This window comes from Oryctolagus cuniculus, chromosome 8 (genome assembly GCF_051225735.1).
Source record: "Oryctolagus cuniculus isolate XC-2025 breed Fujian yellow rabbit chromosome 8, ASM5122573v1, whole genome shotgun sequence".
Lineage (NCBI taxonomy): Eukaryota > Metazoa > Chordata > Mammalia > Lagomorpha > Leporidae > Oryctolagus > Oryctolagus cuniculus.
Window position 1 is genome coordinate 44,556,420 of NC_142874.1, and position 25,666 is coordinate 44,582,085.

The 25,666-nt window shown below is 39.2% G+C and overlaps 1 protein-coding gene across 1 annotated transcript in view; it reads left to right on the forward strand.

Moving 5' to 3' along the window:
* The window catches only part of IQCM (IQ motif containing M), a 459,382-nt gene that overhangs the window by 187,686 nt on the left and 246,030 nt on the right, over nucleotides 1-25,666 (forward strand). Inside the window, exon 8 of the mRNA XM_089301770.1 lies at nucleotides 922-1,120. Coding sequence (XP_089157896.1) covers nucleotides 922-1,120 — 199 coding nt within the window. The remainder of the gene's footprint in view (nucleotides 1-921; nucleotides 1,121-25,666) is intronic.

Below are 25,666 nucleotides of genomic sequence, written 5' to 3' on the forward strand. Positions count from 1 at the left end.
ATCAATACAGGCTAAAAAAAAAAAAGTAAGAAAAAAGCCAGTCCACATTGGATTGACTTTGACATTCAAGAAAATTGGGCCTTTAATTCAAAGGTCTGTCCACTTCCTGGTCCTGATGGGTGCATTGACATGGACATCTCAGCGCAATTCCAGCTGGAAAGACAGAGGCAGAAACAAAAATGTTAAGAAAGTAATTTTTATACATGCTGAGAATCACAAGAAAACTAGACTTTGTATGTTGGATGACTTTGTAAAAATCTGGCTACTGTATAAAAAATACAAAAGTCATATAAATGGAGAGTAGAAACAAAATTACCAAGCTATGCATGGTCTGTTCATAGTAGAAAAGCTTCAATTTTGTCACATGTTTGTCCTCATTGCAAGGGTCATACCTATCTGTAGTGTAGGGCTCATCACCGTTTCTAGGATCTTCCTTGCCTTCTGCTGAGCCTGTACTCTATGGCACTACTATCACATTACATTGAGAGTATTCAGATCATAATTATGTTTCAGATTTTTTTTTTTTGGTTAACAGAATATCAGAGAACGAATAATTAAATAACTTAAGAATAGTCTTCAGGTCAAAATAGGAGACAGGAATGTCCATGGAACTAACTTACCCTGTCCAAAGAAAAATACTCTCTTTTGAATAGTGAATAATTTGGCCAAATTCATTTTCTGTTGGATTGCCTTTCTTTGGAAGGTTAATTTTGTACATAATATTGATTCTAGTGCTCTAGCATATTCAGTCTCCTTTGGAAAACCTTATTAACTTGTTCAAGTGATGTTATACATTGAATTCTACTTATAAATTATATATGTGTTGCCTAATCCAATACAGTCATCACTGAAAGAATTTAAGAATTCAGGAACATTTATTTTCCTTATTATCTAAAAGAAATTTCTATATTTTATTTTTAGGTTAAAAAGTATTCCAGATAAAATTGATAAAGTTGACAGTAAAGTTAAAAGAATTGGACCACATATAGAGATCTTCCAAGTTTTCCGAGAAAAAAACAAATTTTTAATGAGCAAGAAAATGGTTAAAATGATTACCACAATGCAGGCACATGTCAGGGGGTGGCTTGAACGCAGAAGATTTCAAAGAATAATGACCAAGGTAAGGTACTCATTAGATATTGCATAGATTCAATTAAGTAGCATTTTGAATAGTCACCTGGTTGGTATGTCTTAAGATTTTGGTAAGTAAAGTCTGTACACATACTTTTGAATGAGGATATGCGATGAATACATTGCTATGCAGAGAGTTTAAGATTGTCCCATTTGGAAGCTCTGGAAAAAGGCCTGGTTTATCCCTCCCTCAACAGTTTTGGTGCCACTTGCTCTTAAATCAGGATGAAGTATGTTTCCACTTAAATTGTTCCCTCATTGCTATCTGTTCTCTATGTAGGACAACTTTCTTCCACTTCCAATACTCCTAGAATACACACACACACACACACACACGTGCAGATGTGCATAAACATAAATATCTACCTAGAAAACTTTTAAAAATCACTTCTTAAAATTTTATTTGAAGTCCTTGGCCCAACTCTTAAGTGGATTGTTTGTTTTGTTGTTGTGGAGTTTCTTGATTTCTTTGTAGATTCTGGTTATTAATCCTTTATCTGTTGCATTGTTTGCAAATATTTTTTTCCCATTTTGTCAGTTGCCTCTTCACTTTCCTGACTGTTTCTTTTGCAGTACAGAAACTTCTCAATTTGATGCAATCCCAAGAGTTAATTTTGGCTTTGACTGCATGTGCCTCTGGGGTTTTTTCCAAGAAGTCTTTGCTGGTGCCAATATCTTGCAGGGTTTCTCCAATGTTCTCTAATAATTTGATGGTGTCGAGTCGTAGGTTTAGGTCTTTAATCCATGTTGAGTGGATTTTTGTGTAAGGTGTAAAGTAATGGTCTTGCTTCATGCTTCTGCACATGGAAATCCAGTTTTGCCAGCACCATTTATTGAATATACTGTCCTTCCTCTAGGAATTGGTTTTAGATACTTGATCAAATATAAGTTGACTGTAGATGTTTGGGTTGATTTCTGGTGTTTCTGTTCTGTTTCATTGGTCTATCCATCGGTTTCTGTATTAATACCGTGCTCTTTTGATTATAACTGCCCTGTAGTATGTCTTGATGTAGTATTGTGATGCCCCCGGCTTTGTTTTTGTTGTACAAAATTGCTTTAGCTATTCGAGGTCTCCTGTGTCTCCATATGAATTTCAGCATCATTTTTTTCTAGATCTGAGAAGAATGTCTTTGGTATTTTGATTGGTATCACGTTGAATCTATAAATTGCTTTTGGGAGAATGGACATTTTGATGATACTGATTCTTCCAAACCATGAGCATAGAATATTTTTCCATTTTTTGGTATCCTCTTCTATTTCTTTCTTTAAGGTTTTGTAATTTTCATCCTAGAGACCTTTAACGTCCTTGGGTAAGGTTATTCCAAGGTATTTGATTGTTTTTGTAGCTACTATGAATGGGATTGATCTTAGAAGTTCTTCCTCAGCCATGGCACTGCCTGAGTATACATAGGCTGTTGATTTTTGTGCATTGATTTTATATCCTGCTACTTTGCCAAACTCTTCTAGGACTTCCAATAGTCTCTTAGTAGAGTTCTTTGGATCCCCAAAATTTAGAATCATATCGTCTGCAAAGAGGGATAGTTTTACTTCTTCCTTCCCAATTTGTATCCCTTTAATTTCTTTTTCTTGCCTGATGGCTCTGGCTAAAACTTACAGAACTATATTGAATAGCAGTGGTGAGAGTGGGCATCCCTGTCTGGTACCAAATCTCAGTGGAAATGCTTCCAACTTTTCCCCATTCAATAGGATGCTGGCCGTGGGTTTTTCATAAATTGCTTTGATTGTATTGAGGAATGGTCCTTCTATACCCAATTTGCTTAGAGTTTTCATTATGAAAGGGTGTTGGACCTCAATAGACATTTTTCAAAAGAGGAAATCCAAATGGCCAACAGACACATGAAAAAAATGTTCAGGATTTCTATCAATCAGGGAAATGCAAATCAAAACCACAATCAGGTTTCACCTCACCCCAGTTAGAATGGCTCACATACAGAAATCTACCAACAACAGATGCTGGCGAGGATGTGGGTGTCGCTCCCCCTCTTCGTGGAGGAACGACACAGGACCCTGTGTTGTTCTTTTGTCTGCTCAGCCCTCCCCGGGTTTGCTGCTGGTTCTTCCCGGGTTGGCTACCGTCCCTCCACCTCCGTGGAGGGGCGGGCCCCCTGCCACTTACCCCACTTCCGCAGGGGAGCGGCACACCGCTGGCCGGCTCTCTCGGGGGCTGCTCAGGTGTTCCTTCAGATAGATGTTCCTGGTGCATGTTGTCTCTCTCCTCCTTTATAGTCCTCTTCCACCAATCCCAACTCTGCTACCCACACGCCAAGTATGCTGCTCTCCTCCAATCAGGAGCAGGTCCTACAGTTTATTGGTTGAACTGGAGGCAGCTGTGTAGAAGCTGTTTCCTCCTCTCCCAGCGCCATATTGTGGGAGAGCAGATGCATAGAATAAGTCTTAATTCCAGTAACAGTTTAGTCCGAGTTGCTCCCAGTTGCTACCCACAGATCCCCCTTTCTTTTTATTTTTGGCGTTGATACGCGCCTGTCTTCGGTGCCCCGCGGCACACACTCTGCTCTGCTTGCTAGAGTTGCCCACAGGTGCTTACAAGCCCTATCGATCAGGCAAACCTTATCCGGGTCCTCTCTTCACCATGTTGTGAGGAGGTTTTTAGGCGCTGATGAGTGCCTGTGTTCGGTGCCCTGCAGCGCATGCTCTGCTCTGCTAGAACTGCCTGCAGGTGCTTACAAGCCCTAGCAATCAGGCAAACCGAATCCAAGCCCTCTCATTGCCGTCTAGTGGGGAGACTTATTGGTGTTGATAATGTGCCTGTCTTCGGTGACCTGCAGCCGCCCACAGGTGCGTATCATCTTACTAATCAGGCAGACTGAATTCAAGCTCTCTCATTGCCAAGTTGTGGGGAGGCCTTATTTTTCTCTATTTCTCTACCTCTGGGCATTCCTATTTCTCCTATTTTACTTCTATCTGCCACCATTCCTATTTCTCTCATTTTACTTCTAAACTTGTTTCTCTTATCCCTGCGGCAACCCGGTGCCCGCCCCGAGGCTGCTTCTCGGCGCCTCGCCCCGCGGCGGCTTCCCGGCTCTGAGCCACTTCCCGGCTTCGCACGCTCTCCGTGGTCTCCACGCCCTTTGCACCCGCACCACGGCCTTCACGCCAGCCCCGCATTCTCTCTATTAGCGCCCCGTGCGCTCTCCCCGTTTGTGCCCCGCGCGCTCTCTCTGCACGCGGCAGCTTCCCCGAATCACACAGCCTAGCTCACGTTTCCACCACTGGTATTCAGTCTAAGTTCCCTGGGCTAACCTGGCGAATTCAACCTAGCTCACGTCTGCGCCTTTCGGTTTGGCTTCCCATCTTTTGCTCCCCGGGCTAATCTGACGGATTCCAACCTGGCTTATGTGTCCGCCTCTAGTTTTAGCTTTTCGCCTTTTGTTCCCTGGGCTGACTTGAAGAATCCCAAGCTAGCTTACGTCTCCGCCTCAGCCTGCCCCCGCGGCTTCATCCTCCCTAACATATTTTTCTCTACCCAGTATGTTTCCTAACTTTTCTTCCAACAATATTCCCCTCTCATTTCTCCTGGCTTCTCCCCACATTCCGTATCCGAGTCTAAGTTTCTTCCAGCTTTCACTTTCGCTTTCAATCCTAAAGTCCAATCCTAACTTCTTTCCCACAGTCCGTATCCGAGTCTATGCCTAGGCTTTCAATAGCTTCTTCCGGCACCTTTTCCGTCTGGCTTTCCCTAGGCTCTTTGCTAGTCTCTCTCTCTGGTATTTTCCCACTTCTTCCCACCTAGGTTTCCTATCCGAGTCACGGCACCATTATGTCGCTCCCCATCTTCGTGGAGGAACGACACAGGACCCTGCATTGTTCTTTTGTCTGCTCAGCCCTCCCCGGGTTTGCTGCTGGTTCTTCCTGGGTTGGCTACCGTCCCTCCACCTCCGTGGAGGGGCGGGCCCCCTGCCACTTACCCCACTTCCATAGGGGAGCGGCACACCGCCGGCCGGCTCTCTCGGGGGCTGCACAGGTGTTCCTTCAGATAGATGTTCCTGGTGCATGTTGTCTCTCTCCTCCTTTATAGTCCTCTTCCACCAATCCCAACTCTGCTACCCACACGCCAAGTACGTTGCTCTCCTCCAATCAGGAGCAGGTCCTACAGTTTATTGGTTGAACTGGAGGCAGCTGTGTAGAAGCTGTTTCCTCCTCTCCCAGCGCCATATTGTGGGAGAGCAGATGCATAGAATAAGTCTTAATTCCAGTAACTTAGTCTAGTCCGAGTTGCTCCCAGTTGCTCCCCACAGTGGGGAAAAAGGGACACTCACCCACAGTTGGTGGGAATGCAAACTGGTTAAGCCACTATGGAAGTCAGTCTGGAGATTCCTCAGAAACCTTAATATAACCCTACCATTCAACCCATCCATCCCACTCCTTGGAATTTACCCAAAGGAACTGAAATTGGAAAGCAAAAAAGCTGTCTGCACCTTAATGTTTATTGCAGCTCAATTCACAATAGCTAAGACCTGGAACCAACCCAAATGCCCATCAACAATAGACTGGATAAAGAACTTATGGGACATGTACTCTGTAGAATACAATACAGCAGTCAAAAACAATGAAATCCAGTCGTTTGCAACAAAATGGAGGAATCTGGAAAGCATCACGCTGAGTGAAATAAGCCAGTCTCAAAGGGATAAATATCATATGTTCTCCCTGATCAGTGACAACTAACCGAGCACCTAAAAGGAAACCTGGTGAAGTGAAATGGACACTGTAAAAAACAGTGACTTGATCAGCCCTTGCCCTGACTGTTGATGAACAACTTAATACTTTATCCCTTTTAGTATTTTTTTTACTTAATAATATTGGTTGAACTCTGTAATTAATACGCAATTATTCTTAGGTGTTGAAATTTAACTGAAAAGTGATGTCTGTTAAATATAAGAGTGAGAATAAGGGAGTATATATACAATTTGGGACATGCTCAATTGGACTTGCCCCAAATGGTAGAATTAGAAATGTGCCAGGGGAATTCCAATACAATCCCATCAAGGTGGCATATACCAATGCCATCTCACTAGTCCAAGTGATCAATTTCAGTTCACAATTGATCATAATGGTAGGACTAAGAGTCAAAGGGATCACATAAACAAGAATAGTGTCTGCGAATACTAACTGATAGAATAAAAAAGGGAGAGAACGATCCAACATGGGAAGTGGGATACACAGCAGACCCATAGAATGGCAGATGTCCTAAACAGCACTCTGGCCTCAGAATCAGCCCTTAAGGCATGCGGATCTGGCTGAAAAGCCCATGAGAATATTTCAGGCATGCAAAGCCAAGACACTGTGGCAAAAAAAGGACTAAATGAAAGATCTCTGCGAGTGAGATCCCAGTGGAAAGAACGGGTCATCTAAGAAGGAGGTACTTTTCTCTGAAGGGAGGAAAGAACTTCCACTTTGACTATGACCTTGTCTAAATATGATCAGAGTCGGTGAACCGAAAAGGCCTCCATAGCCTTGGCAGCTCATGACAAGAGCCTAGGGTGATTATTGATGCCATAAACAAGAGTGTCAAATTGTTAAGTCAGCAACAGGAGTCACTGTGCACTTATTCCTCATGTAGGATCTCTGTCCTAAATGTGCTGTACATTGTGATTTAATGCTATAACTAGTACTCAAACAGTATTTTACACTTTGTATTTCTGTGTGGAGCAAACTGTTGAAAGCTTTACTTATTATATGCCAAATTGAACTTCTGCATACAAAGATAATTCAAAATGAATCTTGATGTGAATGGAATGGGAGAGGGATCGGCAGATGTGAGGGATGTGGGTGGGAGGGATGTTATGGAGGGGGAATGCCATTGTAATCCATAATCTGTACTTTGGAAATTTATATTCATTAAATAAAAGTTAAAAACTTAAAACCTAATATAGTTGAAACTCGGAAAAAAGTTGTATTTGAAAAGTCAGAGACAAAAGTCTCCCATCTACTGGTTCACATTCCAAATGCCCACAACATTCTGGACTGAGCCAGTAGCCTGGAACTCCATGTAGGTCTCCCATGTGGTTGGCAAGGATCCAAGTATTTGAGGCATCGTCTGTTGCTTTTCAGGGTACCCATTAGCAAGAGGCTGAAACTGGAAATACAGCACAGATTCAAACCCAGGCACTCAGTTATGTAATGCATCATAATTGCTGTGTGGAATTCCCCTCCTGCCCCCAGGGATAACTTTTATAAACAGCAGTCCTGATTTTCAAAGTAAATTAGGATGACCCATTTTGAATGGGCAAATACAGAAAAATGTGAGTGGACAGGTCTTGGAAAACATTTGAGAGAATCTAAAACGTCTTGTCCTTGAGACTTAAAGCTTAGAAAGTGAGTCATAAAGGGAAGAGTAGATCAGAAGTACCCAGTTCAGGTCCTTGTTTTTTTGGGAGGAGTCCTGAAGAATGTAATTGCAGTCTGAGATCATGTTGATCCTCTTAGAGATAATCTGTTTATCTCTCAGTATAAATTTATACATTTTTTTTTTAACTTTTATTTAATGAATATAAATTTCCAAAGTACAGCTTATGGGTTACAATGGCTTCCCCTCCATAACGTCCCTCCCACCCACAACCCTCCCCTCTCCCACTCCCTCTCCCCTTCCATTCACATCAAGATTCATTTTCAATTCTCTTTATCTACAGAAGATCAGTTTAGCATACATTAAGTAAAGATTTCAACAGTTTGCTCCCACACAGAAACATAAAGTGAAAAATAATAGATGATTTTTTAAATGATGATGAAATCAGATCAGACCTATTGTCATGTTTAATCCCAGTGAGAGTCAAGTTGGGAATTGATAATTTCTTCTTCTTTATTTTTTTTTTTTACAGAAGATCAGTTTAGTATACATTAAGTAAAGCTTTCAACAGTTTGCACCCCCATAGAAATACAGAGTGAAATATACTGTTTGAGTACTCGTTATAGCATTAAATCTCAATGTACAGCACGCTAAGGACAGAGATCCTACATGAGGAGTAAGTGCACAGTGACTCCTGTTGTTGACTTTACCAATTGACACTCCTGTTTATTGCTCAGTAATCTCCCCATGCTCCAGTCATGAGTTTCCAAGGCTATGGAAGCCCCTTGAGTTCTCCAACTCTTATCTTGTTTAGACAAGTTCATAGTCAAAGTGGAGGTTCTCTCCTCCCTTCAGAGAAAGGTACCTCCTTCTTTGAAGACCTGTTCTTTCCACTGGGATCTCACTCACAGAGATCTTTCATTTAGTTGTTTTTTTTTTTTTTTTTTTTTGCCTGAGTGTTTTGGCTTTCCATGCCTGAAATACTCTCATGGGCTTTTCAGCCAGATCGAAATGCCTTTAGGGCTGATTCTGAGGCCAGAGTGCTGTTTAGGACATCCGCCATTCTATGAGTCTGCTGAGTATCTCGCTTCCCATGTTGGATCACTCTCCCCTTTATTTATTCTATCGGTTAGTATTAGCAGGTACTAGACTTGTTTATGTGATCCCTTTGGTTCTTAGTCCTTTCATTATGATCAATTGTGAACTGAAATTGATCACTTGGACTAGTGAGATGGCATTGGTACATGCCACCTTGATGGGATTGAATTGGAGTCCCCTGGTATGTTTCTAACTCTACCATTTGCGGCAAGTCAGCCTGAGCATGTCCCAAATTGTACATCTCTTCCCTCTCTTTTCCCACTCTTATGTTTAACAGGGATCACATTTCAGTTAAATTTCAACACTTAAGAATAACTGTGTATTAATTACAGAATTAAACCGGTCATATTCAGCATATGTATGCACAATACACATACTTAGTTCTGATTAAATGTGTGAAAGAACATAAAACTCTGTCACAAACAGTCAATATACTTTTTTGTAGAGTGAGAGACAGAGAAAATTTTTTTTACCTGCTTGTTCACTCCCCAAATGGCTACAACAACCAGGTTAATCCAAGCTGAAGTCAGGAGTCCAGAACGCCATCCAATTTTCTTACATGGGTGGCAGGGGCCCAAACACTTGGGCCATCTTCCATTGCTTTCCCAGGTGCATTAGCAGGGAATTGGATCAGAGGTAGAGCAGCTAGAAGTTAAATTGACACTATGATATGGAATGCTGATATCACAAGCAGCAGGTTAATCCACTGTCCCACAATGCTTGCCACAACAATCCATATACTTAATCATTCAGTAATTCTGTGAGGCACCTGCTATATTTATTATATAGATGAAGATCTATATAATTGAAGGTTAGACCGATTAAGTCATTCACTCAAAGGCAAACAGTTGGTAGGTGACAGACCCAGAATGCAAATCCATGTCTCAATTTAGTCATTCACTCAAAGGCAAACAGTTGGTAGGTGACAGACCCAGAATGCAAACTCATGTCTCACTGACTCCAAAGACCAGGGTTGTTACTCCCTAATCTAATCTAAAGCCATGCTCTAGATCCATCTCTTTAGCTCCAGACCCATATACCCATATGCCTTATCTTCTGATAAATTCCAACTCATCTCTCAAGATTGTTCTAATGCACTGAGACATCCTCCCTTGTCCATCAGTTAGAGTGAATATTGCTATTCTTCTAGTCATTATTATACATATTCTTTACATTACGATCTTCTGTCTACATGTTTATCCTGGATAGTATAATTTATATGACCTTTGTGTGAGTGTATAATAATTTTTAAATACTATCACTGCATAGCATCTTGATATATAATATACAGTCTCTAGTATTCTAACTATATGCACTTCTGTTATTTTTCTTGTTTATATGATTGTTTGCATTTTTTTTATTTTGACTAAATAGATTGTAAACTCTGTGAGGTTAAGAATGTGTTTTGTATGGTATGAATTGCAGTGTTTCCAAATGCTTAAAACAGTACTTAGCTTATGGTAGGCTGTAAAGAAATATCTGTTGGGTCAGTACTGTGGTGTAGTAGGTTAAGCTAGCATCCAATTAGTGCTAGCATCCCACAAGGATTCTATTTCAAATACTGGCTGTTCACTTCTGATCCAGCTCCCTGCTTACGAACCTGGGGAAAGCAGTAGAGGATGGCCCAAGTCCTTGGGTCCCTGCACTTATGTGGGAGACCTGGAGGAAACTTCTGGTTCCTGGCCTTGGCCTGTTCAAGCCCTGGTCATTGTGGCCATTTGGAGAGTGAATCAGCAGGGCTGGCATCATGGCTTACTAGGCTAATCCTCCGCCTGTGGCGCTAGCACCCCGGGTTCTAGTCCCGATCAGGGTGCCAGATTCTGTCCCGGTTGCTCCTCTTCCAATCCAGCTCTCTGCTGTGGTCCGGGAGTGCAATGGAGGATGGCCCAGGTCCTTGGGCCCTGCACCCTCATGGGAGACCAGAAGGAGGCACCTGGCTCCTGGCTTCGGATCAGCACAGCGTGCCGGCCACAATGCACTGGCCGTAGCAGCCACTTGGGGGGTGAACCAATGGAAGGAAGACCTTTCTCTCTGTTTCTCTATCTCTCACAGTCTAACTCTGCCTGTCAAAAAATGGTTCAGAGAGTGATTCAGCAGATGGAAAATTTATCTCTTTCTCTCCTTCTCTGTAATGCTCCTTTTTAAGTAAATAAATAAAATCTTTTTTTGAAAAAGAACTAGTAAATGAATGAATTAAATCAATAAAATATAATTGTAAAAAAATTCATTATAGTACTCTAATGATATATATTCTTTTTTAAAAATTTTATTTAAGGTATACAAACTTCATTCACTTCATATATAAAAATTTAGGAACATACTGATTCTTCCCTACCCTCCCTGCTACCCCCACTCCCACCTGTCTTCCTTATCCATCTCCTATTCCTGTTATTTACAAAAATATATTTTAGTTAACTTTGTAATCATGAGATTAATCCTACATTAAGTATAGAGTTCACAAATAGTATGAAGAAAAAAAAAAACACTGTTTCTCAACAGTCAAGAAAAGGGCTGTTCAAAAATCATAGCATCTCAAAGTGTCAGTTTCACATCTATAGATTACTGTTTAGGTTCTCTATTAATTACCAAAATTCAAGGAGAATCTATGGCATTTGTTTTTGGGGACTGGTGTATTTCATTAAGTATAATTGTTTCTAGTTGTATAGATTTTGTTCCAAATGGCAGGATTTCATTTGTTTTTACCATTGTTTAGTATTCCATAGTGTATATCTACCATATTTTCTTTATCCAGTCATCAGTTGATGGACATTTGGGTTGAATACATATCTTAGCCATTAAGAACTGAGCTACAAAATCATGGGGGTACCTGTCACTCTTTCATATGCTAACTTCTTTTGTCTTGGGTAATTTCCCAGGAGTGGGATAGCTGGGTCATATGGTAGGTCTATATTCAGATTTCTGAGGTATTTCCTACTGTCTTCATATTGGCTACATTAGTTTGTATTCCCACCAGCAGTGGAATTAGGGTACCTTTAATGTTTTCACCAGCATTCATTGTTTGTTGATGCTAACATTCTAACTAGGGTGAAGTGAAGCCTCATTTGCATTTTGGTTTTGCGTTTTTCTGCTAGTGATGCAGAGCATTTTCCATGTTTGTTGGCCATTTGAATTTACTGTTTTGAAAATACCTGATCAAGTCCTTTTCCCATTTATTAATGGGATTGTTTGTTTTCTTCTTATTGAGTTTAATGAGCTCGCTATACATTTTGGATATTAGTCATTTATCAGTTTGCAAATATTTTCTCCCATGCTGTCAGTTACCTTTTAACTTTGCTTAGTGTTTCTTTTGCAGTGCAGAAGCTTCTCAATTTGATGTAATACCATTTGTCAATTTTGGCTTTGATTTCCTGTGCTTCTGGAGTCTTTCTCAAGAAGTCTTTGCCTATGCCAGTGTCTTAGAGGGTGTGCCCAATGTTCTCTAGTAATTTGATAGTATCCTATTGTAAATTTAGGTCTTTGCTCCATTTTGAATGGATTTTTGTATAAGGTGTAAGGAAGGGGTCTTGTTTCATATTTTCACATGTCGAGATAACAGTTTTCCCAGCACAATTCGATGAAAGGATGGTACTGGCTCCATGGATTGATTTTTAGCTCCTTTGTCAAAGATAAGTTGGTTGTAGATGCATAGATTGATTTCTGGAGTTTCTATTATGTTCCATTGGACCACATGTCTGTTTTTCTGCCAGTACCAGGCTGGTGTGATGATAATAATGTAGTATGTCTTGAAATCTGGTGCCTCTGGCTTTGTTTGTAATATAGGATTGATTTAGATGGTTAATATATCTTGTGTTTCCATATGAATTTCAGGATTGTTTCTTCTGGATCTGACAAGACTGTCCTTGGCATTTTTATTGGGATCAAACTGAATCTGTAAATTTCTTTTGGCAGTATAGACATGTTGCTGATATTGATTCTTCCAATCCATGAGCCTGGAAGATTTTTCCATTTCTTGTGTCTTCTTCTATTTCTTTCTTTAATGTTTTGTCATTTTCATCATAGAAATATTTGACATCATTGGTTCAGTTTATTCCCAGGTATTTAATTCTTTTTGTAGCTGTTATGGATGGGATTGATCTTAGAAGTTCTTTCTGAGCCTTGGGATTTTCTGGGTATACAAAGTCTATTGATTTTGTTTGTTAATTTTTTATCCTGGCACTTTTGTGAGCACTTAGACATAACTATGACTTAGGAGACATAAGAATATCCTCCACTTAATAAAATAAAATGAAGTAAATCTTTGAGAACATGTTTTACTTTTAACTATCTCTATGAGGACAGAAGTCTTGCATGGGAAGCTAGTGCAAGGTGACACCTGTTGTTAATTTAACAATTAACACTCTTATGTATGTCATCTATGATCACATACAAGGCTCTTGGCATGAGCTGCCTTGGCTATGGAAGCCTTTTGAATCCACAAACTCTTGTCATTATTTAGAGAAGGCCATAAGCCAATAGAAATTCTCTCCTCACTTCAGAGTAAATTACATCCTTCTTTGGTGACTACTTCATTCCACTTGGATCTCACCAACAAAGATCCTTCATGTAGGACACTTTTTGCCACAGTGTCTTGGCTTTCCAAGCTTGAAATGCTCTCATGGGCTTTTCAACCAGACCAGAATACCTTAAGGGCCGATTCTGAGGTCAGAGTGCTAATAAAGCTATTGTCATTCTTTGAGTCTGCTGTATGGACTGCTTCTATGTTGGAGCATTCATTGCTTTTTAATTGTATCTGTTTTTATTACCAAACACTTAGTATGAAGAAAAAAAATTCCTTGACAGTCAAGACAAAGGCTGTTCAAAGTCATTTCTTCTAAAAGTGTGAGTTTTCACTTCTACAGATTGCCTTTTAGGTGCTCTATTAGTTATTACAGGTCAGGGAGAACATATGATATTTTTACATTTGGGACTGGATTATTTCATTTTGTTGCAAATGACCAGATTTTTTTTCTTATGTTATATAGTATTCCAGGGTGTACATATCCCATAATTTCTTTATCCACTTTTCACTTGATGGGATTTTTGTTCGATTTCATATGTTAGCTATTATGAACTGAGCTTCAATAAACATGGGTGTGCAGATAATTCTTTTGTATGCTGATTTCATTTTCTTTGGTTAAATTCCCAGGAGTGGAATGGCTGGGTCATATGTTAGGTTTATATTCAGATTTCTGAGGTATCTCCATAATGTCTTCCATTGTGGCTTTGCCAGTTTACATTCCCCCTAGCAGTGGATGAGGGTACGATTTTCCCCACGTCCTTGCCAGCATTTGTTGTTTGTTGATTTCTGTATTAAGGCCAATCTAAATGGGGTGAGGTGAAACCTCATTGTGGTTTTGTTTTGCATTTCCCTAACAGCTAGTGATCTTGAGCATTATTCATGTGTCTGTTGGCCATTTGTATTTCCTCTTTTGAAAAAATGTCTAAATTCTTTTCCCATTTAGTAACCAAGTAGTTTTGTTTTGTTGAGTTTATTTATCTCTTTATATATTCTGGTTATTAATACTTTATCATAATTTTAAAATAATTTCTCCCATTCTGTTGGTTTCCTCTTCACTTTGTTGAGTGTTTCTTTTGCAGTGCATAAGTGTCTCAATTTGATGTTATCTCATTTATCAATTTTGGCTTTGATTCCCTGTTTCTGGAGTCTTGGCCTATGCCAATATCTTGCACTGTTTTCCCAATATTCTCTAATAATTTGATGGTATTAAGTCATAGATATATGTATTTAATCCATTTTGAATGTATTTTCATGTAAGGTGTAAGGTAAGGGTCTTACTTCCTACTTCTGCATATGGAGATCTACTTTGCCCAGCACTATTTGTTGAAGAGACTGACCTTGCTCCAGGGATTGGTTTTAGCTCCTTTGTCAAATATCAGTTGGCTGTAGATGCTTGTATTGAAATCTGGCATTTCTGTTCTGTTCTGTTAGTCTATCCATCTGTTTTTGTACCAGTACCAGACTTTTTTGATTATAACTGTCTTCATACTATGTCTTGAAATCTGGTATTACAATGCTTCTGGCTTTCTTTTTGTTGTATAAGATTGGCTTATCTATTGGAGTCTCTTGTGCTTCAAAATGATTTTCTGCATCTTTTTTCTATATCTGGTCAGAATATTCCTGGTATTTTCATTGATATTGCAATGAATCTATAAATTGCTTTCAGTAGTGGTTATTTTGATGGTATTGAATCTTCCAACTCATGAACATGGAAGATATTTCCATTTTTTTGTTACCTTCTTCTATTTCTTTTTTTTTTTATTTATTTTTTATTTTTTTATTTTTGACAGGCAGAGTGGACAGTGAGAGAGAGAGACAGAGAGAAAGGTCTTCCTTTGCCGTTGGTTCACCCTCCAATGGCCGCCGCGGCCGGCGCGCTGTGGCCGGCGCACCGCGCTGATCCGATGGCAGGAGCCAGGAGCCAGGTGCTTTTCCTGGTCTCCCATGGGGTGCAGGGCCCAAGCACCTGGGCCATCCTCCACTGCACTCCCTGGCCACAGCAGAGAGCCGGCCTGGAAGAGGGGCAACCGGGACAGAATCCGGCGCCCCGACCGGGACTAGAACCCGGTGTGCCGGCGCCGCTAGGCGGAGGATTAGCCTATTGAGCCGCGGCGCCGGCCTTCTTTTTTTAATGTTTTGTAATTCTCATCATAGAGATCTTTGACATAATTGGTTAAATTTATCCCTACGTATTTGATTTTTTTGGTAGCTATTGTGAATGGGTTTGATCTTAGAAGTTCTTTCTCAGCTGTGACATTGTCTGTGTATACAAAGGCTTTTGATTTTTGTGTGTTAATTTTGTATCCTTCTAATTTACCAAACTTTTCTATGAGTTCCAATAGTCTTGGTGGAATCTTTTGGATCCCCTATTTATAGAATCCTGTCATCTGCAAATAGGGATAGTTGAATTCCTCCTTCTGATATGTATCCCTTTGATTTCTTTTTCTTGCCTAATGCCTCTGGCTAAAACTTCCAGGACTATATTGAATAGTAATGGTGAGAGTGGACATCCTTGTTTGGTCCCGGATCTCAGTGGGAATTCTTCTAACTTTTTCCCATTCAGCAGGAGACAGGCAGTGGGTTTGTCATAAATTGTCTTGAATGTGTTGAGGAATGTTCCTTCTATACCCAATTTGTTTAGAGTTTTCACCATGTAAGATTGTATTTTAGCAAATGCTTTCTCTGTGTCTAGTGAGATAGTCATATGGTGGTGTTCTTCATTTTGTTAATGTGATGTTATTACATTGATTTATTTGTGAATGTTGAAACATCCCTGCATACTATGGGTAAATACCACTTGATCCAGGTGAATGATCTTTCTGATGTGTTGATGGATTTGATTGGCTAGTAGTTTGTTAAAGATTTTTTGAATCTATGTTCATCAGAGAAATTGGTCTGTAGTTTTCTTTCTCCATTGTCTCCCTTTCAGGTTTAGGAATTAGGGGGATGCTGGATTCATAGAAGGACTCTTGGCTACTCCCTCCCTTTCAATTGTTTTGAATAGCTTGAAAAGAACTGGAGTCGGTTCTTTAAATGTCTGTTATAATTCAGTCATGAAGCCATCTTGTCCTCGGCTTTTCTTTGTTGGAAGGGGATCTTTATTACGTTATTACTGATTCACTTTCTTTCTTTGCTATGGGTCTATTTAGGTTTTCTGTGGATTCATGGCTCGATTTATGTACATTGTATGTGTACAGGTATCTATCCATTTCTTTTAGGTTTGCTGGTTTGTTGGCAAACAGCTCTTTGTAGTAATTTCTGATGATTCTTATTTCTGTGATGTCTGTTGTTGCATTTCTGTTTTCATCTCTAACTTTATTGATTTGGGTTTTCTTCCTCCTTTTTTGGTGTGTTGGGACAATAGTGTGTCAATTTTGTTTATTTTTTCAAAAACCAGCTCTTCGTTTTGCTGATCTTTTGTATTGATTTTTGTTTTGATTTTGTTTATTTCTACTCTAATTTCAACTATTTCTTTTATGTATTCTACTATTGTTGGGCTTGGCTTGAGGTTGTTTCTCTAGGTCCTGGAGAAACATTGATAGCACATTTATTTGGTGCCTTTCAAATTTCTTGACATAGGCACTAATTGCTATAAACTTAACACTGCTTTTGCTGTGTCCCATAAGTTTTAATATGTTGTATTATCATCTTCATTTGTTTCCAGAAAATTTTTTATTTCTCTTTTGATTTCTTCAGTGATGCACTGTTCATTCATGACCATTTTGTTTGTTCAGTCTCCAAATGCTTACATATGTTCTAGAGATTCCTGAGTTGTTGATTTCGAGCTTCATTCCATTTTGGTCAAAGAAGATGCATGGTATGGTTTCTAATATTTTGAATTTGCTGAGATTTGCTTTATGGCCTAGCATGTGGTCATTCCTGGAGAAAGTTCCATGCACTGGTGAAAATAATGAATATTCTACTTCTATAGCATGCAGTGTTCCTTAGATATTTGTTAGGTCCATTTGGTCTATAGTATCAATTACTTCTGTTATTTCCTTGCTCATTTTCTGTCTGGTTGTTCTGTTCATTGTTAAAAGTGGGGCATTAAAGTTCCCCATTGGTATTGTATTTGAGTCTATGTCTCCACATAGATCCATTATCATTTATTTTAAATAGCCTTGTGCCCTGTAATTAAGTACATATATGGTTAAAATAGTCAATTCTTCCTATTAAGTTGATCCCTTAATCATTAGATAGTTCCTTTCTTTGTGTCTTTTAATTGTTTTTATGTTAATGATATTAAGATGGCTACATCAGCACATTTTTGGTTTCTGTTAGCATGAATATCTTTTCCATCCTTTCACTTTCAATCTGGGAGTATCTTTCTTGGTGAGATATGTTTCTTGTAGGCAGCAAATAGATGGGTTTTGTTTTTCAGTCCATCCAGCCTGTCTGTGTTTTTTAACTGGAGAGTTGAGGCCATTTACATTCAAGGTGACTATTGATCACTAATGACTTTGCCCTGCCATTTTTCCATAAATATTGCTATTTTTTTAAATTTTGGATTTCCTCAGAGATTTTCCATAAATATTGCTTTTTTAAATTTTGGATTTTACTTGGAGGTTTTGGGCCTTTACCTTTTTCCTCATGATGACCATGTTTCTGTGTTTTGTGTACAGCACATCATTAAGCCTCTTTTGCAGGGTTGGCTGGGTGGTGACAAATACTTTTTTTTTTTTTTTTGACAGGCAGAGTTAGACAGTGAGAGAGAGACAGAGAGAAAGGTCTTCCTTTTTCCATTGGTTCACCCCCGCCCCGGGTGGCTGCTACAGCTGGCGCATTGCACCGTGCTGATCCGAAGCCAGGTGCCAGGTGCTTCTTCCTGGTCTCCCATGCAGGTGCAGGGCCCAAGGACCTGGGCCATCCTCCATTGCACTCCCCGACCACAGCAGAGAGCTGGACTGGAAGAAGAGCACTCGGGACAGAATCCAGCGCCCCGACCGGGACTAGAACCCAGGGTGTTAGCGCCGCAGGTGGAGGATTAGCCTAGTGAGCCATGGCACCGGCTGACAAATACTTTCAATTTCTGTCTGTTATTGAAGGTCTTTATTTCACCTTCACTTCTAGATGAGAACTTTGGAGGGTTCAGTATTCTTGGCTGACAGTTTTTATTCTTCAGACTTCAGACTCTGCTAGGGTGTAGGGTTTATGATGAGAAGTCAGCTTTGAAATTGTTTGGAGATCCTCTGACAGTAATCTGGCTTTTCTCTCTTGCACATTTTAGAATCTTTTATTTATATTTTACTATGGAGAGTTTGACTACAGTGTGTCATGGGTTAGATCTTTTCTGGTCATTTCTATTGCAATTTCTGTGTGCTTTCTGTACTTAGATATCTCTTTCTTTCTCCAAATTAGGGGTGTTTTCTGTTATCATATCACTAAATAGGTCATCTAATCCTTTCTCTCTTTCCATGACATTAGGAACTCCTAAGATCTGTATGTTGGGTCATTTGATAGTATCTTGTAGATCTCCATCAGTGTTTTTGTTTTCCAGTCTCTTCTTGGTTTTGGTCTGACTGTAAAATTTCCAGAGATTTGTCTTCTAGTTCGGATATTCTTTCTTCTGCCTCACCAACTCTGTTGTTAAGACTTTCCACTGCATTTTCATTTGATCTATTTAAATCTTCATTTCTAGTATTTCATTTTGATTTCTCTGTAAGATCTCAATCCCATAGAAACGAATTTTCATTCATATCATATATGTTTTTCTTTAGTTCATGAATTTACTTCTGATTGCTTCTGAGTAATCCAATTATTATTTTTTTAATTGCAATTCTGCATTTCCTCAGTCTCTTCATCTTCACATTCTAATGTTGAAATATTGTAGTACTCTTTGGGTGGCTCATAGTGTCTTCCTTCTACTTGTATTTTGAATTTTTGCCTTTATTTCAGCATTTTCAGAATTTTTTTATCTAATTGTTTTGATCTGTGTATCTGTGGCTTATTGGGATGTCTATAGTTTCAGTGAATTCCAGGAGCTGTGTTCTGGGGGTGGGCAGGATGCTCTGTTCAGTGTTCCAGGGTGGAATGATTAGGTGTGGTAAGACCCCAGTTGAGCATGGCATCTCTCCTCTGGTTAACTGGATTGAAGTAATGGGCACCTCTGTTGGTACAACCAGCTCTTCTCTTCCTAGCTGAGGAATGCCCAAGGTTTAGTCCCTAGAGTGCTCAGCACTCATCTGTACCTTTTTATGAACAGCACATTTTATCTGTGGAATCTTTCCTGTGAGCGTGGTTCCCTCTGCTATGAGCCGCTATTGGCAACCAAGGAGCTCTGAGAGTACGAAGAAGCAGTCTTTGGTTGCCCAGAACCTAGCTATGCTCTGCTTCCTCTTATGGAGTCACTGTTTTCTCAGACTTGGCTCCCAAGGCTCCCTGGGTCCAGGTTGTAGCTGGGCCTTGGGCAATACATGTGAGTAGCTCCACAACCTCAGAGCTCATTGATAACCTGAGAAGGGTCACTGCAATGGGATCTGTGCTCACACTGAGGATTACACAGATCCTCCCTGGATCTTCTCATGTATTCAGAGTTCCCTCAGTTTCAGCACACAAAGCTCCTGCAATTATAGGGTGCAGAGCATCTGCTCTCCCCTGTTGTCTGTCACATCCCCAGAGAGGCAGAGATGTTATGTCTCCATAGCCAGTTGCCTGCGAGTGATATACCTAGGTGGTTTGAGTCCGAGAGAATATAAACCAGGCTATCAACTTTTACTTGGTTATAAAATTTGTTATTATCATAACCTTTTTTATTCCATCATTGGCACGATGTTTTGTTTGCTAAATGTGCTAGATAGCTGCTTTGTTGATATGGTTATAATTGTTTTTGCCTACTTTCAAAATCCTAGTGGGACAGGCCTTTAATGCATAAATAGTGCTTCCGGGACTTCCTATGTGAAGGGCTGCTGTTGAGGGGATTCTTGATAGACTTTTTGCTCTGGAAACAGCACAGCAAATCACTGGATAATTGTCAGCACTATGGCAGTCCCTCCACTGGGAGACTTTCATAATAACATTGCTTGGCTGCCACTTCAGATATTATTGCTGTGGACAGTGTCTGCTACCATGTCACTCTAAGGTGATTCATTGTTTCATATGAGATGCTCTTAGTTTAGATTTTTTTGGAAATACTCAAGCTGCATCGAATTATTTTACCAGTTACATATCAGAAGACTACAGAGATTGCTCTATTTAATTATCAGTATAATTTATACCATTCAAAATGTCCTTTACATTTGGAAAGAAATTATTTGAATAATATTGCTGAATAAATAAATTGGAATAATCTTAGAAAATCTGAGTTTTAAAGTTACCTTAGTAGTATCTGAAGCATAGGTCAATGGTCTTTAATATTTTGAAGTTTTAGTAAACCTTTTAGAATCGAATAAAAAATGAGTTTCTTCCTATAATCTAACAGGAAAGGCATAAAGCCTATTCATGGACCCCATAACATAGGTGACCTTTACAAAACAGTTTTATTATATGAATGTGTTAGATCCAACATATACATTCATATAGTAATTGTTTTTCATTTATTCAGCATTGTGTTCTTTAATTTGTTAGTAGTTACTATATACTGGGCCCAGTCTCCTTCTTGGGATGTGATCTCAGAGCACATAGACAGTGAGAAATGCAAATAATTAATATGTTTTAGGTACTGTGTGAACATAGATCAAGGCCATTTAACTCAAAGTGTTGTGTCTAGGGTTTGGGGTTGAATAGTGCCAGTAAAGTGAGTACTGGATAGTAAAGAACAGTTGTATTTTGTCAAGTAGACTGGGAGGCTTTGAGATACAGGGAAGGACAATATAATGGTCTCAGTTATATAGAAAATGTAGGGCATTAGGGAATAGTTAGGAGAACAGTAGCAATAAATGAAGCTGATGATAGATTTCCAATTAAGAATGTTCTTAAAGACCATGCTGAGGAGTTTATACTATATACTTCATTTAATAGGGATGGGTAACTTTATATCCATTGGATCATTGACATGAATTGATATGTATGTTAGAAAAATTACTGACCTAACTCTGAATCTTGTGGCGTGGGGAGAGGATGACAAAATGAAGGGAGAACAATTAGTATGCTTTTTCCATAACCTAGTGCATGGTGGCTGATGACCATGATGATGAGGTAGGGATGGAGGAAATGAAAGCAGATAATATTTTGTCTTTGATCAGATTCAGTGATAAGGATATGGGAGAAGTCAGGAAAGATTTCTAGGTCTTTGCCCTGGGCAAATTGGCCTTGGTTGAGAAATACGGAATTTAAAGTGTCTTCAGCTGGAATAGTGAGGAGGCAAGGAAAGTGGGTTGAGACATTTTTAAACACTTTGTGCTTGAAGTGCCTATGAGAAATCTTTGAAATGTCTTGGAGGCAATTTGGTGTATGGGTTCAGAATTCAGAAGGAAGATTGGGCCATGGAGAAAAATGTGGGGGCCGGCGCTGTGGCTCAACAGGCTAAACCTCCGCCTTACGGTGCCGGCCCACCGGGTTTTAGTCCTGGTCAGGGTGCCAGATTCTGTCCTGGTTGCCCCTCTTCCAGGTCAGCTCTCTGCTGTGGCCAGGGAATGCAGTGGAGGATGGCCCAAGGGCTTGGGCCCTGCACCCCATGGGAGACCAGGAGAAGCACCTGACTCCTGCCATTGGATCAGTGCAGTGCGCCGGCCGCGGCGGCCATTGGAGGGTGAACCAATGGCAAAAGAAGACCTTTCTGTCTCTCTCACTGTCCACTCTGCCTGTCAAAAATAAAAAAAATTTTAAAAATTTAAAAAAAATTGTGGGGATTTGTCAGTGATCACTAAATTCCTTTCTACTTTAACACACCTGAGGAAAAATCTGAAATTCTCCCACCCATAAAATTTGCTCAATTTGGCAAGGATTCTCATCCTGTCTCTAAGAAAGCTTTCTTCCCAGGTGACTTCCTGGATCTTTTACATCATACAATTTGCTGATCATCACCACATTGACTATATACATAGATAGGTATAGATAGAGATAAAGATAGAGATAGAGATGTAGATACACGCATACACATCTATCTATATATGTATATTTATATCTATCTATCTCTCTATTATGGAGTACTACTCAGCTGTAAAAAAGAATGAAATCTTATTTTTGCATCAAAATGGAGGCAACTGGAAACAATTATACATAGGGAAATAAGCCAGTCTCAAAAAGAAATATACCATATGATCCCACTGATCTGTGGTACTAACAGAGTATCAAAAAATGCAATGGATATTAGTGAAACTGACATTTTGAGATTCGATGACTGTTTATAGCCCTGTCTCTACTGTTGAGGAAGAGTGTTTTTTTCCCTTTCTATTTGTTGAACTCTTTTTTTAATTTTAATTTTTTTTTTTGACAGGCAGAGTGGACAGTGATAGAGAGAGAGAGACAGAGAGACAGGTCTTCCTTTACCATTGGTTCACCCTCCAATGGCCGCCGCAGCGGGCGCACTGTGGCCAGCGCATCGCGCTGATCCGAAGGCAGGAGCCAGGTGCTTCTCCTGGTCTCCCACGGGGTGCAGGGCCCAAGCACTTGGGCCATCCTCCACTGCACTCCCGGGCCATAGCAGAGAGCTGGCCTGGAAGAGGGGCAGCCGGGACAGAATCTGGCGCCCTGACCGGGACTAGATCCCGGGGTGCTGGCGCCGCAGGCGGAGGATTAGCCTATTGAGCCGAGGCACCGGCTATTTGTTGAATTCTTTTCTCAGTAAACTTACGAGTATCAAATAAACTCAAAGTAGATCATTGTAAAAATTAAAAGAAAGAATAAGAAAGGAAGGATGTTAGAAGTTGAGTGCATGGGCGGGAGGGAGGTTAGGGTAGGAATATCACTATGTTTATATATGGTGAAGTTGGCCAAGAATGTGCACTTAAAGTCTCTATACGCAACAATTAAAGACAGAATCATTGAGTACATGTAGTAATAAAATTAATCATTCCGACCTGATCAGAATGTGGGGGCAATAGCAGGAGACCCAGAAAAGAGGCCTGAAAAAGAACAAGAGGAACCATACACAGGGAGATACATCCTTTAGTTGTGCTTGACTGGGGTGTCAGTAATTCATTAGTTGGTGTGGAAATGAATCAAAAAATTTGCTTAATGTTACTGTATTTGTGCCTTGCATATTTGTATGTGTGTGCCCGCGTGTGTGTATGCACAGTTATTATACTTAGAAAACTTCATTGTTATTCATTGTGTATGGTTTTAGTCATTTTTAACAGTTTTCCTTTTTTGTTTTTATAAGGTATTTGAATAAAGATTTTTTGGATACTGTCACATATAAGTGTTTAGACAAGGTTAGAACAATAGATTTGGTGACATTATGTTTATAAGTGTAGCATAGCATTTTTGGAAAATTAAATAAATTAGAAAAATAATTGCTGAAACTTGACACAAGCTAAAGTCTTCAATATATACAGATCCCTTACAAACATTTTAGGAACATATTATAATGATAACATAAAAAGTAGATAGAAGACATGAACTAGTACTTCACAGTTGGAAAAAACACCAATGGCTAGTAAATGTGAAGAGGCTAGTCATACTAGTAATCAAAGAAATTAAGTCCTACTAGTGGGTAGTGGAATCCTCCAAATAAGCACACAGTTCATTTTTTAAAGAATAAAAAAAGTGGGCGTGTGGCACACTGGGATAAACCACCACTTAGGATGTGCAAATCCCATATCAGAGTACCAAATATACTGCTTCCAATCCAGCTCCCTGCCAATGTACTGGGGAGACACCAGATTATGGCCCAGGTGTTTGAGTTTTTGCCACTCACATGAGAGACCTGGATAGAGTTCCTGGCTCCAGACTTTGACCTAGCTGTTGTGGGGATCTGAGATGTGAACCAGCAGAATGTAGATCTGTCTCTTCTCGGTCTCTCCCTGTGATTGTCACTTTGCCTTTCAAACAAACGAACAAACGCAAAAGACAGACTGAAAATGTATCCTGGAAAAATTTATTAAATGTTAGTGTGTGATAGGTATGATATATTTGCTCATTAAATTAAGGAATTAGAAAATTATAATCATTAGTTCACAGTAATTCCTTATATTTCAATATTTTGTTATAAATATTGGTATATTTTTCTGACAAATATACAGTGTCCAATACCATTGTTCTCTTAGTAAATTTCCAAGAAATACACTCCAGTATGGACTTCTCTGCTCATCTTCTCAGGATACAATGAAAACCTAGTGTGGCCTTTGATTATAGGTAAAAGTAGCCTAGTGGCAGATTTTAGCAGAAAGATGCTCAGAGTATTGGGTTGAGGTTTGGGTAACTAAGCTCAGATATATGAAAGCATAATGAATTTTGGGTAGGTCCCAGGACTCCAGTCAAGTGTTACTCAGAAAGAATCTGATGCAGTTCTTGAATCCGGGGTACCCCTGCTTCCATGAATGCTGCCCTCGAAAAATGGTTATTGCTGTCACAGTTACTCTATAATAAAAATAGATTTTCCACTGTTCTGCTTTTGAAAGCATCATTAGTTTTTATTCATTAGTGTTTGGGGTTGGTGCAGATAGTGGGTGGAGTTTTGTCACATGTCTGCAACCCAGCTACAGAAGAGAGTATGTCATGAGCATCTGACTTTTGGCTTCAAATTGTGGGAAGTGGGTTCTACTTCCTACCGAGACACATTTGTGGAGAAATGCTTCAAAACTGCAACCAATTCATTATTTTTTTAAAAAGGGACAAAAGTCTACTGAACAAAAGACTGCTTAAAATACACACAGGAGAATATTACTAAATATTTAAATATATTAACCAACATTTAAAATTTGCCATTACATGGAAAGAGGAGAAGAGGAAAGTAGTGGAATTTTATTTATTTATTATTCCATGAAGGAAAATTAAAATATTTCATTAATATTGATAAGTTAGAAATGTATATTTAATAAGGATAGCATTTAAAAATTTGGGAAGTATCACTAAATGATAATACATTCTTTAAAGTATCACACAAAAGAGAAGCTAACATGACAGGTACAAGAACAATCATAAATATAATAAATATATTAGGAAAGAAGCAAAAAACAGATAAAATGGGTAAACATTAAATTAAATTAAATTAAGATAAATTTAGAATATAATTAAAAATTTTGGTTCTGGAGAGTCTGTATTCTGATTTCAAAACCAATTCTGCAATGTACTAACTATGGGGCCTTGGCAAAATTATTTCCAAGTTTTTTTCTTCAATTTTTTTGCTTATAAAAATCATGCAAAGCACACCATTGGAGAGTTGAGTCAGAGGAAAATTCATGAAGTTAACTGTATTACTTAAAAAATGAAAATAGATTAATTATGTTTTTAATTTTAAAAGTCAAGAACAGGAAAATAAACCTATAATTAACAATAAAGAATTAATAAATATAGAAAAATTAATAAATCAGTAAATGTGTAAAAATAATTGAATTACTAAATAAAATTGTTTAGATAAGAGGGGAAAGACCTGAAATAGATGAAATTTTAGAACTCTGACTTTTTGAAGATCATCATGGTGGAATGCAGAAAATGCAAGTAAACTACTAAGACAACAGATGCTGTTGTGTTGAAGGAGTTTCTTTTCTTTAAGA